Here is a 12,503-nt window from a genome sequence, read left to right on the forward strand (position 1 = left end):
CAATGAAAGCAGTTGAATCTTCTGTTTATTCAGCTGCAGCGATAGGCATTTCCTGGATTACTTCTTCGGGGCATATTTGGAGTTTCAGCGCGAGAGCGCCCTCTGGCCTTCGGATGGAGATTTACTGCTGATCACAGAACTGTGCTTCACTGAAAGATACGCATGACAATCGCACCTTCTGTCGAATCGCGATCTCGATTCCATTTCGATTTATCGTGCAGCCCTAGTTCGAACACTGCTTTGAGTGATCTATTGTCCGCAGGGGCACAGAGTGAATGCTGGATGATATCCTTTAGCTGATGATTGGAGATATGTCTGGAAGAGATGACAGCTCTCACTTCATCTGAGAACTGGAAAAGAGTGAAAGAGAGAGTGTTCATGGCCAGTGTCCTCTTAAGATGTGATTAGAAAGCCTGTCAGAAGGAGGGGTACTTTAAAGAAGCATCATACTGCCAGAGCTGAAGTGACACAGTGAATTCTAGAGAGTGAAGAGACTGTGTGCATATTTGTGTGCGCAGGCAAGGAGAGAGAGAAACAGAGAGTTTGCACCATGCACAAGAGGATATAGAAATGCCACAGACGTGCTTGGTATTCAGTCTTCATAATCAGTGTCTGTGCATCCAGTGACACGGATGAAGAATTGCTCCTTTCTTTTACGAGTCTCTCGATGCTGTCAGAAATGATCACAAATAATTGTACACACAGGAAATTAAGAAATATGACACAAATGACAAATGCGTGCATATTATGAGGAGGAAAAGATATTCAAGAGTGTCGAGGGAGGACTTAAGCAAACTCATTGTGATTTACTAGGGCATTTAGTAAATGCAGGAACATTTTGCCTGGAACACAAAGAGAAAAGGGAGGAATATGAATGTTTTGGGTATTTAATGTTACAACTGGTTGGGAAACATTGCTATTTGTATCAGAGGGTTTTTTCATGTGTTTATAGCTTATTATATTATTATGTCTGTCCCTTAGTGGCACATTTTAAATAACATTTTATATTTGCACAGAGAACAAGCCTGTTTTCCTTGTCGATAATATGCTAGGGAGTATTTTGTTTAAAATCCACTTTGCTTCTGGCTTGATGTTCATAGTAATTTGTTGTGATGACAGCATATCATTTTTCATTCTTTAAATATTGCAGCATTTTCATCATTCAGAGGCTTCCTGTACTCATCTCAATCTCTCCGAGCACTAGTGGAAAAAGCATCACTAGAGGAATACAGTAAATCAAATACTTTTTATTATAAAACTTTCAGTGAAAATATTAAATATCACACTTGCAGTGTGCTATTATACAGAAAGCTCCTCTCCAGACAACACTGTAGCCCAGGAACTATTTTTGACATAATAAATTACACCCTTTTTCAATTCAGACAGTGATGAAAGATATTTGTACAACATACGTAACATCACAACAAGGCTAAACGATGTATTTTTCTATTTGTTCGTGATTAGGAACACTTTTAATGTCAAATAATGAACAAATGAAACACACTGTGAGACCAAGAGTTCACTAATGGAGATCCAGAAGTTATACAACTAATAAACGAAAGTACTGTTTAAAATGGCTCAGGAAAAAAGGACAGAGCACCCTGCAGTGCAACATCTACTTTTAAAAATGACCTTTTGCACTTATTAGTGTATGCAAATATCCCTTCAAGGGGTTGGGGACTGTTAATGAAGTGTTTGGAAGGAAATGAGCACAGAATGAGTGCTTCTGCTACACCTCATGTGCCATCTGCTCCAATGTTTATTGTCAGAGCAGGACCATCATACCTGAACCCTGGGAAAGTATTACTAAGGTGAGACTCCACTCTTCGGTTAAGCACAAAATAGTGGCCCAACAACTGCAGCAAGCAGAAAGAGATGAAGAGCACTAACAAAGTAACCTGAGATGAGGTCCCAAGTCCTGAGAGGCTTGGGTTTGTTAGCTTCTCTTCCTCCTGAACATGACACTCACTCCTGCACACTAATTGGTCCCTACAAAGTGACTGAGAGCAACCTACTCTACTCTCTCTGACACACATCTGGGACGAGCTCATCCCTCTCGCACACCGCATGAGACAGCGCTGCATGAACCGCAGACAAATTTCACACACATACTGGCAGTCATACACAAACTTAGTTCATCCGCCAATGGACCCACTATATATTTCAACAGAAGCACTGATCTTCATTAATGATAAATCCATCTTGTCTGCTTTAGTCTTCTGTGGCGATCAGACGGGATTGTGACTCAACCTTACAGGTTACACGTTTCACAGAGAAAACTGATGCATGTTAATGTGTATTAAAATCAGAAGCCTGCATGGTAGAGATGTGGATGCTCTCATGACAGGAGGAAAAGTTGAAGTTAGTTCATATATATACAAGAACAGAGTGTTTTTTATAGTGAACTAATAAAATATGTTTAATTATTTTGTGAAAAAAAAAGATGATGGAATGAGAATGTGCGCTGCACTTCTTATTGCACCAAAAACACTGATTCAGCACATTCACTGATTCAAACTAAAGCAGTCATGTAAAGCAGGCGGTATCAAGGTGTGGTCACATTTACCGTTGTTCAGCAAATTCCAGTCATTTCAATAGGAATCCATGCGATCAAGACTTTTGCTTGAGGAAGAATTATTTTCCCATGCAGATTTTGTAACAGGTTCAAGTTGTGAAACATAGATTTGTTGCGTTGACCAACAAATAAAGTTGCTTGGTTTGAAAGTGACTTCTGTGTGAGCTGTGCTTCATACATCACTACACTACTAACATTAGACAAGGAACAATTTTGATGCAAAATTTCACTAATGTGACCACACCTTTAGACTAAATGATTACAGGCTGAAGAGCTGTTCCCTGTGAAAAGTACTGTTTTTAAAATTAAGATAATAAAATGATGTACAGTTGTTACTGATGTTTGTCTGTGCCCCTGGTTTCCTCTGATTGGCCCACTGTTTTGAAACTGACATCTATGAGCTGTGCCAAACGTTCAACTTCTCTTAACTCGACACTTGTCTTAAAAAAAAGCACTCACATGCAAGAGGTTAAAAAAGCAGCAAGACACGAAGCAACGGACAACCATCGAGAACATGTATACATAGATGAAATTATTAAAAAGCAGTACAGTGGAACGCTGTGTGAATCATCCCTCAGTTCTGTACAGATCTGCTGGTAAACATAGAGTCTCATGGGTCCGCCTGGAGCTCAAAGACTTGACCGAAATTCTACAGTACTTCAGATGAGCACAGTCACACCAATGTTCATCTGGTGGTCTTCAATGTAGCATACAAATGAACTGATGATGGAAGTCTCTTAATGGCTTTAACCTCTGGTCACGTCTCCAATCATAAAAGAACAAGCAGAGATATTTACAATATAAATGTTCTGCAGATTGGTTATTGAAGAACCACAATTCTAGTTATGATACACCACTGATGAAGCCAGAACCAGGTGTAGTTTTCCAATGTACAGAGTTCCTCGAGTTCCTTGGATACCAGGCTCTCATTATCTCTCAAGACATGGTCCAGTGGAATGCCTCTTTACCACATCTCGCAAATATCAACTTGCTATACTCCATAGTGGTTATCTGTATGACAATGATTTACAGATCTCAGAGTCAGTGAGGAGGCTCATGGGAAGGTCTTCTGCTTTACTGTCTTTTGGCGGAGCAGGACTTGCAGCATTGTTGACCATAGAATTTGTGATTGCAAACACCATGCTGAGGCACCAGATGACACCAGCTGAAGAAGTCGATGCAAGGCTGGTTTTCTGTTAATGGAAAGACACATAATGACTATTATTTATTCTAACCCTTAAAAACAACAGTGCTAACACAAACACTCAGTGTTTTTGTAAGTGCTGTTTACTCTGAATAGAGACATTGTGGGGATGTTGCAAAGCACTTGGAAATACTGCACCGGCATACCGATAAGGACCTGACCTGCGCTCTGAAGGCCCTCACACTCAGTTCTCCCATGAGAATAAGCAATTATACACACACAGACTTCTGTTCTCTGTGGAGGAGAGATCTTTATGTTTTCATTATCATTATAAATAAGCTGTGTACAGTACATGCCGATTATGATTCGTTCATTTAAATGATATTGTTTAATCACACAATGTATTTCAGTTTCTTATTTAAATCATGGCAGACAGTCATTTGACCTACCAATGTGATTCCAAATCAACAAGTAAAAAGTGCATTGTTTTTCCCACTACATAATAAATAAGTGTAAACACCACTGATGTTTATCAAGCTTGATAATTGCATATGATACATATGTAAACAAAGCAACAACAACAATTAACACTGTGGCTGTGGAAAATATACATGCATTTATGCAACTGGCAGATGCTTTATCTAAAGCAATATATTTTATCAGTATATGTTTCCTGAGAATCCAACCCATGACATTACTAACTTCATGCTCCACCAGCTGAGCTACAGAACAAGATATCAGAGTTCATAACAAATAAACATTCAGCAGAATTTCATAACCAATGAACATTCAGTGGTAAGCCCATTCAGGCATTACAGGTACTGTTGAGTGAGATAAGAGTTGAGGGAAAAGTTGGAATGGTGTAGTGTTCAAAACTCAGGGATTGCAACCAAAGGTTGCTGGTTTGATCCATGTGCCAACAATCAGTTTCCTGGTTGTGTTCTATAACTGCAAGGAAGGGAGGGAACTAACAATGAGAGTAGATTAGTTTCATTTAATTTCTTATTGTGAAGACAGTCTGGTCATGCAGATTGATGTACAACTTGGAGAAGATCAGGCCATTCATACTTGAATCTGCAGCACAACTCCTTATCTAAACTCTTTTAACCCCTAGATTATAATGCTTTACTAGCCGACTGGCCCACATGCCCAACAAAACCTCTGCAAATGATTCCGAATACAACTCACACTTCACTTCTCTTTGTCTCGTTTCACTGGCAGCCCATTTCAGCTCAATACACTGATAACTACACGAAAAAATTATCTCAATTTCACTATTCCATTTCAATTTCACTTTCTTCTCAGTTCTATTCTGAACAGATCTTGTACGTTTGTATTGAAGCACATCTCATGTTAATACCTCTTTAGGATAAATTGCTATGTAGTATTGCCTACAACACCAGAGTCTTGGGTTTGATTCTCAGGAACACACAAACAGATAACACACTAGCTGTGATAAAATATATACACTAAAGTCCAAATAATTAGGGGTCAGAATTAGTGCGTTTAAGAAACATTTCTTATTAGTATCACAGTTGTGCTGCTTAATGTTTCTGTGAAAACTAAGACACATTTTTTTAGGATTCTTTAATAAAAATAAACTGTAAAAGAGCATTTTTTGTAACTTATAATGTCTTTACTGTCACTTTTAAGCATCCAAGATGAAACAAAATTACTAATTTCTTAAAGTCTCACTGACCTCAAACATTTGAACAGTAGTGAACATTGGACTTAAAGGGATAGTTCACCCAAAAATGAAAATTTGATGTTTATCTGCTTACTCCTTCTAAATCAATAAATGAAAATTTAAAGGTAAACCAGCTTGTACCTTTAAGTGTAGGTGAGGGAGGTGGGACAGGGGCTGGGATTGGACCAGGACAGAAATGTGTATTGCAGGCCCGTGTGCTTATGGGTCTCTGATGAGGTAAACAGCCCACTGACAGACGCCCTTGTCTCAGACACTGAACGCTACGTGTCTGCACCCAACCACCACAGGACACTGTGCACTGAAAGACACACAGACAGGACAGTAAGATTAGATGTCTAGCAGAATAGAAACAGAACAGAACCCTGATTGGTTGTGATGCGCTAGTTGCGCATACCTGCAGCCAAGGAGAGGAGTACCAGCCCAGAGTCACGGAAGCGCCACCCCTGTCTGGGCCAGGCTGGAGGAGCTGGGGAGGTGGGGGCTCTGGGCAGGGGCCATTATTACAAGCTTGTTGAAGGTCTGCTTGGGGTTTGCGGAGGTTCCTGCACCTCCTTGCAGGGAACTCTGTGTAGCCTCCTTGGGAGTCTTTCTCCCCACATTGCAGTTCTCTTCTCTTTACTCCTGCTCCACAGGAGGCCGAACACTGCATTAAACAACCGGGCAATCAGATAATAAGGTACTTAAATAAATATATACACACACATAAATATTCCTGACCCCTCGCTACAAGATCAACTTGTTCCTCCATAGCAACGGGTTAACAATGCTGCTAGTTTGGAGGAGAGAGATACTGAAGTACAAATGCAGAATGGAAAGTGCCACTTAGCTGTCTGGAATCAAATGCTTGTTTTTGAATAAACATCGTAAGGCTGGAATACACTAAACAACTTTTTAAATCTAAAAAGATTTTTAAAAACTAGGAATCAAACACTTGCTGTCTTTGTAAATGGCTGCAGAGGAAAAACTGCTCATCATACGACTGAGGATCACAAATGGAACGACATTGGAACGACATGAGGGTGAGTAATTAATGACAGAATTTTCATTTTGGGGTAAGTGAATAACAAAAAAGAACTTTGCTATGGCCTAAATGGCATGTATGCTGCCTGGATATGGATATAACTTAGCATTGTGAGATTTCCATGGAAATGTCTCTTTAATATGTTTGTGTGAGCACTTCTACATAACCTTTGATATTCCTATGAGGGGCCTTACCTCTCCCCAGGCGGTAGTTATCCACTGAAGATGCTCATTCTTGGGGCAGCGGCTCAGCACACAGGTCTCCTGGGCTTTGGGCTTCAGGTGTAATTTACACATGCTGTCAGGCACCACCACAGCCCTGGCACCTGGATCGGTGCTCCTGCAGAAAACACTGCGCTTCTTCAACCCTCGCCCACAGGTCTTAGAGCACTAGAGAGAAGAAAGGAAAGAAAGACAAACACGGAGAGAGAGAGTTACCCTCATGTGGTCTTTGAGTTATGTTAGTTTAAACATTGTAAAGGTCACAGTGGCATGCAGTTCACCTCAAACAACAGTTGATATGAACTCTGGAGACAGGCGGTGCGAACTCAACCTGACCTTTAGGAGGAATTCAGTCAATATCAACTACTACTGCAAAATCTTCTCAAAGATTTATGATTTAACATATTACATAAGTTTAGACTGAAAAAAGGTTAAAGAATTCAAAAGAATTCAGCATTGCTGCTAATGATGAAATGAACTCTGGCAACGTATTTCAACATTCTCTGGCTTCTGTGTGTGTACTTGGAAACTTAAAGTATACACAAGTAGCAACAGCAAAAGTTATTAAAAATATTAGATTAAACCATGTGTGAAGTAGTCATTTATCTAAATGTACACTTTCCAGCATCACTAAAGTTTCAGAGAGGACACTTTTAGAAGTCCAATATATGCAGAACAGATTCAATGCAACAGTAAGACAGATGGAGCACAATGTGCTACATGTGCAATAACAGCAGGGGGCAGTAGTGTTTCAGCACTGATGTGACATACAGAACGGTTTCCATTATGTTGTTCTGGGCATCTCAAGTCTTCACCTCATATTTCGGTCACTTTTCAAAATGTAATATGCCTGTGTTGTAATTTAGGGAAGGATTTCTATAAAAGGGTATATAACAGAATTTCAGAAACATGTTCTGGTCAAGCTTAGACAACTAAACTTTATTCATTATAACTTATTTACACAATGGCAAGCAAATGAACAGGAACAAAATAAAGAGCTAATTTCTTTTTTTTTTTTTTTTTTTTGGCCTCATGGAAGGAAGGAGAGTTAGCTTACATTAGGTTTAAGAGGTTAGGTTTTTAGAGGTTACATTAGGTTTGAGAGTTAGCTAACATTAGGTTTAATGTACATGAGGCTGACTTGAAGTTAATTTAAAAATGTTAAAAACATCTTTTACATTTACATTACATTTTTGACACTTATTTCTGTAACTTTATCAAACAGGATGGAATGTTTTAAAGCGAGACAAACCAATTAATACCACAAAACAAGACAAAATGCACTACTAGTGCTCTTAAGGACCTGGCTTTTGTTAATGTGGGATTTTACAAAAGAATAGCAGAATCTGTATGAAATATTTATATATATTGTGTTTCATACATGACTTTAAACGTTGAGAGTCCGTATAATTGTTATTGTTTTTGAAAGAAATCTCTTATGCTCACAAAGGCCACATGTATTTGTTTAGAACTACAGTAAAAAGAGTAATATTGTGAAATATTATTACAATTTTATTTATTTATTTATTTTACATTTTAATTTATTCCTGTGATGGCAAAGCTGAATTGTCAGCAGACATTATTTCAGTCTTCAGTGTCGCATGATCCTTTAGAAATTATTAAAATATCCTGATTTGCTAATCAAGAAATCACATTATTCTTATATTTCTTATTATTATCTGTGTTAAACCCATGAGTTTCAATTTGAGTGGTTGAGCTGCTTAATATTTTTGTGCATATGTGAATTACTATGTTGAAATAGTAAAGACATTATTATAATGTTGCAAAAGATTTCTATTGACTTTAGTTGCACACGTGATGATGACATCTTATTAATTGCACTGTAGGTTGCATATTTATGTAAACATACCTGTGACCAGGAGCCGGTGCTCCACTCTGGAGGACATGCCTGTGTGTTGCAGGGCTGTAGTTGGGCCAGAGCCATTACTGGACATAAGGAGTGAGCCGCCACCTCCTCCCGCTGGTATGTCACCTTCCTCATGCAGCGGATGTTTCGCGTCTGCTGCCCACCTCCACATGTTCTACTGCACACTCCCCATTTACCTGTCGTCCAACTGTCAAGACAAACAACTTGACCTTCAGACATGAACCTCGTGTTTGAACTTTTCAGCACATTTTAACATGGAAGAGAACATTCTACACCCATATGGCACAGACATGTGAGACGCATACACACACATAGAGCTTTCTTCAAACAAATCTACATAATGTGATGATTATTAGATTATGACCAATATGATTACTCTGTAAACCACATGATGGAAAGACTAATGAAGAGACCACATACATTTGTCTGCACCCACCCTCTCTTGTGGGCTCACATGGGCATATACAAACATGCACTTATCCTATAAGTTGAAGTTTCCAGCCTAAGAATTGGAATGTTAGAGGCGCATCAAGAGAGTTCATAAATACGATTTCTAATTCTGCAACATGCACATTACAAAATACTATTCCAAGTTTCTGTGATAGATTAATCAGTTTCACTACAGCAATATGATTAACAACAGTTGGAATGCATCAATGTCTTCCTTCTGAATACTCGTAAAATATGAGTGCTTCCACACATTATTTGTGAAATTGCAACAGTGGCCCCCTATGGCCAACCATTCAGTTAAAAAAAAATCAAAGAAAGTTAAAGCTGTGTCAGCTTTAATCTTCTCAATGAAATTACTGACAAACACGTACACTAAAGAAGGCTCTTTTGATTATCAGTAAAACGGAGAAAACAAAGACATGACGAACTCACCTAAACGCATTCTGTATATTTGATTTATCAGCACATTAAAACACGGAGAATGAATAACTAAAGCATAAAGAATATACAGAATATGTTATGCAGCACAGATTATCGCAACAAGGACAGTGTTTACATAATGTGTTAAATGTTGGTATGTTTAATTAAACTAATAAATACACTAGCACTCAAATGTCTGGTCTGGGGTCATTCATTTTATTATTTTTTATTTATTTATTTTTATGTTTCTGACTTTTGGCTCACCAAGGCTGCATTCATTTAATCAAAAACGCAGTAAAAACAGTAATATTGTGAAACGTTACTTCAATTTAAAATAACTTTTCTATTTTGATATATTTAAAAAATGCAGGTTTTTTTCTCTGACAGTAAAACTGAGTTTTCAGCTTTCATTCAGCAACCGCTTAAGAAAGATTTCATATTATTATCAATATTGAAAACAGTTGTGCTGCTTTTTTCAGCGTTTCTGTGATGAATAAAAAGTCCATGTATTTCTTTCAAAAATTAAAAAAAAAATAATAATCCTACTGAACCCAAACTTTTACTGACCCTAAACACTTGTGTAAAATATGTGTGTCTTCCATCAAATAAGATGATGTTTTTGTGGACTAAAAATAATGGTAATTTTGTTAATTTTAGATAATGAATATGGCATGATAAAATACTGATAAAATTTAGAGTGTATTTATGTCTAAAAAAAAAAAAAAACCTGTGTAAAACTCAATACTAGTTTCCAGAGAAGCTCGGTTCCAGTGCTCAGATTGCAACTCTGTCCTTGCTTCTCTTGGCTGTGGATGAAAAGAGGCTTTAAAATAGAGCTGGGCAGTCTGGGGAGAGATTAGAGCAAATGACAGCTATGACGAGAGCCATGGCCGCAACACTGGACAGACGCCCCGGGTCGACTTCTTAGAAGTCCCAGTTCCACCCAACCACTCACACAGACCTGAGCCACCAAGCTGAGAAAAATCCTTTAATTTTCTCTCCAGCCATCTGACAAATTGGAGGGAGATGGTTAAATGGCTATTTTAATTGAGAGAAGAAACACGATCCACAGCACAATATGCCTTTTCACTCCCCCTCGTCCTCTCCTCGCCACATAAATGACAATGTGTCATTGGTCAAAGAGCTGACTTGCCGTGCCTCACTGCAAACCACTGCTGGCGCTTGTTTTAATTTTGTATTTCTGGAATCTTTCAATAACTCACATATTTCAAGCCATACAATTAAAGAAGACATATCTTTGGGGACAATATTGCAGACTGCTTTGCCGCATACGGTCTGATTTTGCTGGCATTTTCTCCATGTCTACCCAGAATGATGCACCCATAATAGATACTCATTCCGAATCACTCAATGAAATGTAAGCTACCATTGGTCGTACAGTGGGACAAAGGCTGAATTTTTAGCACTCTCTGGGGAATGGTTTGGGTTTGGAAGCATTTGTAAGTTTAAGAGCACTAAGAGAACCATGTATTTTCCTGAACCCGCGTGACATTTTGCATTTTTGCTAAAAATATTACTTTAAACAGACCAAAGCATGTGCTCTAACCACTTTAGCTATGTTGGGTTGTATGATATTGGAAATTGTTTTTATTGTTATTCATTACAATAGTCTTTGGTCTTTTGGGTGATCATGTACACAACAGTTCAAAAGTTCGGGGTGAGTAAGATTTTTTAATGTTTTTGAATAATTTTTATTAAAAATACAGTAAAACAGTAATATTGTGAAATATTATTACAATTTTGAATAACTGTTTTCTATTTTACTATACTTTAAAATCCTGTGATGGCAAAGCTTTTCAATTTCCTTCAAAAATCATTCTAAAATGCTGATTTGGTGCACAAGACATATTTCTTATTATTATCAATGTTGAAAACAGCTGTTGCTTTTTTAATTATTGATGCATATTAATGCAATTATTAATGCAATAAATTATTATTGCAATAATGCATACTTACTAAATAAATTTTAAAAAATTCTTTACAAAAAGGTGGTCAATCCTACAAAAGTCTGGTAAGAAATTCCTAAATCTGTCTGCGCTTGAAGAACGGTGGTTGAACAGAAAAGCAAACATGCAATCATGCAACACAACTAAAAAAACAAAAGAAAAGAAGGAATATTCAGAGGGCACTGCAAAAGTCTTTAAGGCATGTGCATTTATCTTCTCGTGACATTTTATGGAACAAATCAAGCTGGTCGCTTCTGGGCCCAGCCCGTGTTTGAAGTCACCGCGCTCCACGCTTCACAGAAGCAGCAGGGCAGCGTTTGCAGCCGGGAGCACATCGTCAGACTGAGTCCTGTAGGCCATAGTCCAGAGAATAGCACTCGATTCCTGGCCAGCTAGACGCGCTCAATTCCCACAGGGATGCGGCCTCTCTTGCTCCATAATAAAACATGTCAACACTGAAGATATTTGCTGGAAAGATAAGCAGAAGCTTCTGTCTTCCTCTCCTGTTTTGAATGCATGCCCATACTTTTTCTGGAAGTGTTTCCAAAGGTCTATTTATTTTCCCTTTCCTGCACCCTTTTTTTTTTAGTTTTCCTCTTTTCAGCAGTCATAAATCAAAGCAGATAATGCCTCAAACAAATAATGTTCCGGGAGTCTGAAGTCGATATCTTAAGGCCGTGATGTCATTCAGTATGGAGAGAAACAGACTCGGCTCTGCATACAGTGGGGGAGGTCATTAGTAACTGTGGGATTTAGGACCTGTCTGTAACAACAATAAACACACTTACAGTATGACCTACACCAAGAGAAGAAAATCCATTTTGAATGGTGGGAATCTCATGAAGAGAGAAAAAAAGCACAAGGCCATTTAAGATTTAACATAATACCCCGTCGTACCTACATTTGAAAAGCACTTGAAAAGCACTGTCATCATTTGCCCACCTTCATGTCGTTCCAAACCTCTATGACTTTCTTTCTTCTGCAGAACACAAAACAAAATTATATAAAGATATTTTTTGTTATGAAAGCCTGAAACACTTTTGTGTTCTGCAGATGTCATACAGGTTTTAAAAAATGACATGAGGGAGAGTAAATGATGACTGAAGTTT

General features: G+C 38.2%; 1 protein-coding gene across 1 annotated transcript in view; it reads right to left on the minus strand.

The window, feature by feature from the left end:
* Positions 1-2,897: 2,897 nt before the first annotated feature.
* The window catches only part of LOC107660670 (A disintegrin and metalloproteinase with thrombospondin motifs 18-like), a 57,670-nt gene continuing 48,064 nt past the window's right edge, over positions 2,898-12,503 (minus strand). The window contains exons 20-24 of the mRNA XM_016450058.1: positions 8,540-8,744; positions 6,643-6,837; positions 5,822-6,070; positions 5,548-5,725; positions 2,898-3,768 (exon numbers count right to left, since the gene is read on the minus strand). Coding sequence (XP_016305544.1) covers positions 3,650-3,768; positions 5,548-5,725; positions 5,822-6,070; positions 6,643-6,837; positions 8,540-8,744 — 946 coding nt within the window. The 3' untranslated portion in view covers positions 2,898-3,649. The remainder of the gene's footprint in view (positions 3,769-5,547; positions 5,726-5,821; positions 6,071-6,642; positions 6,838-8,539; positions 8,745-12,503) is intronic.

This window comes from Sinocyclocheilus anshuiensis, unplaced genomic scaffold (genome assembly GCF_001515605.1).
Source record: "Sinocyclocheilus anshuiensis isolate Anshui unplaced genomic scaffold, SAMN03320099.WGS_v1.1 scaffold1879, whole genome shotgun sequence".
Lineage (NCBI taxonomy): Eukaryota > Metazoa > Chordata > Actinopteri > Cypriniformes > Cyprinidae > Sinocyclocheilus > Sinocyclocheilus anshuiensis.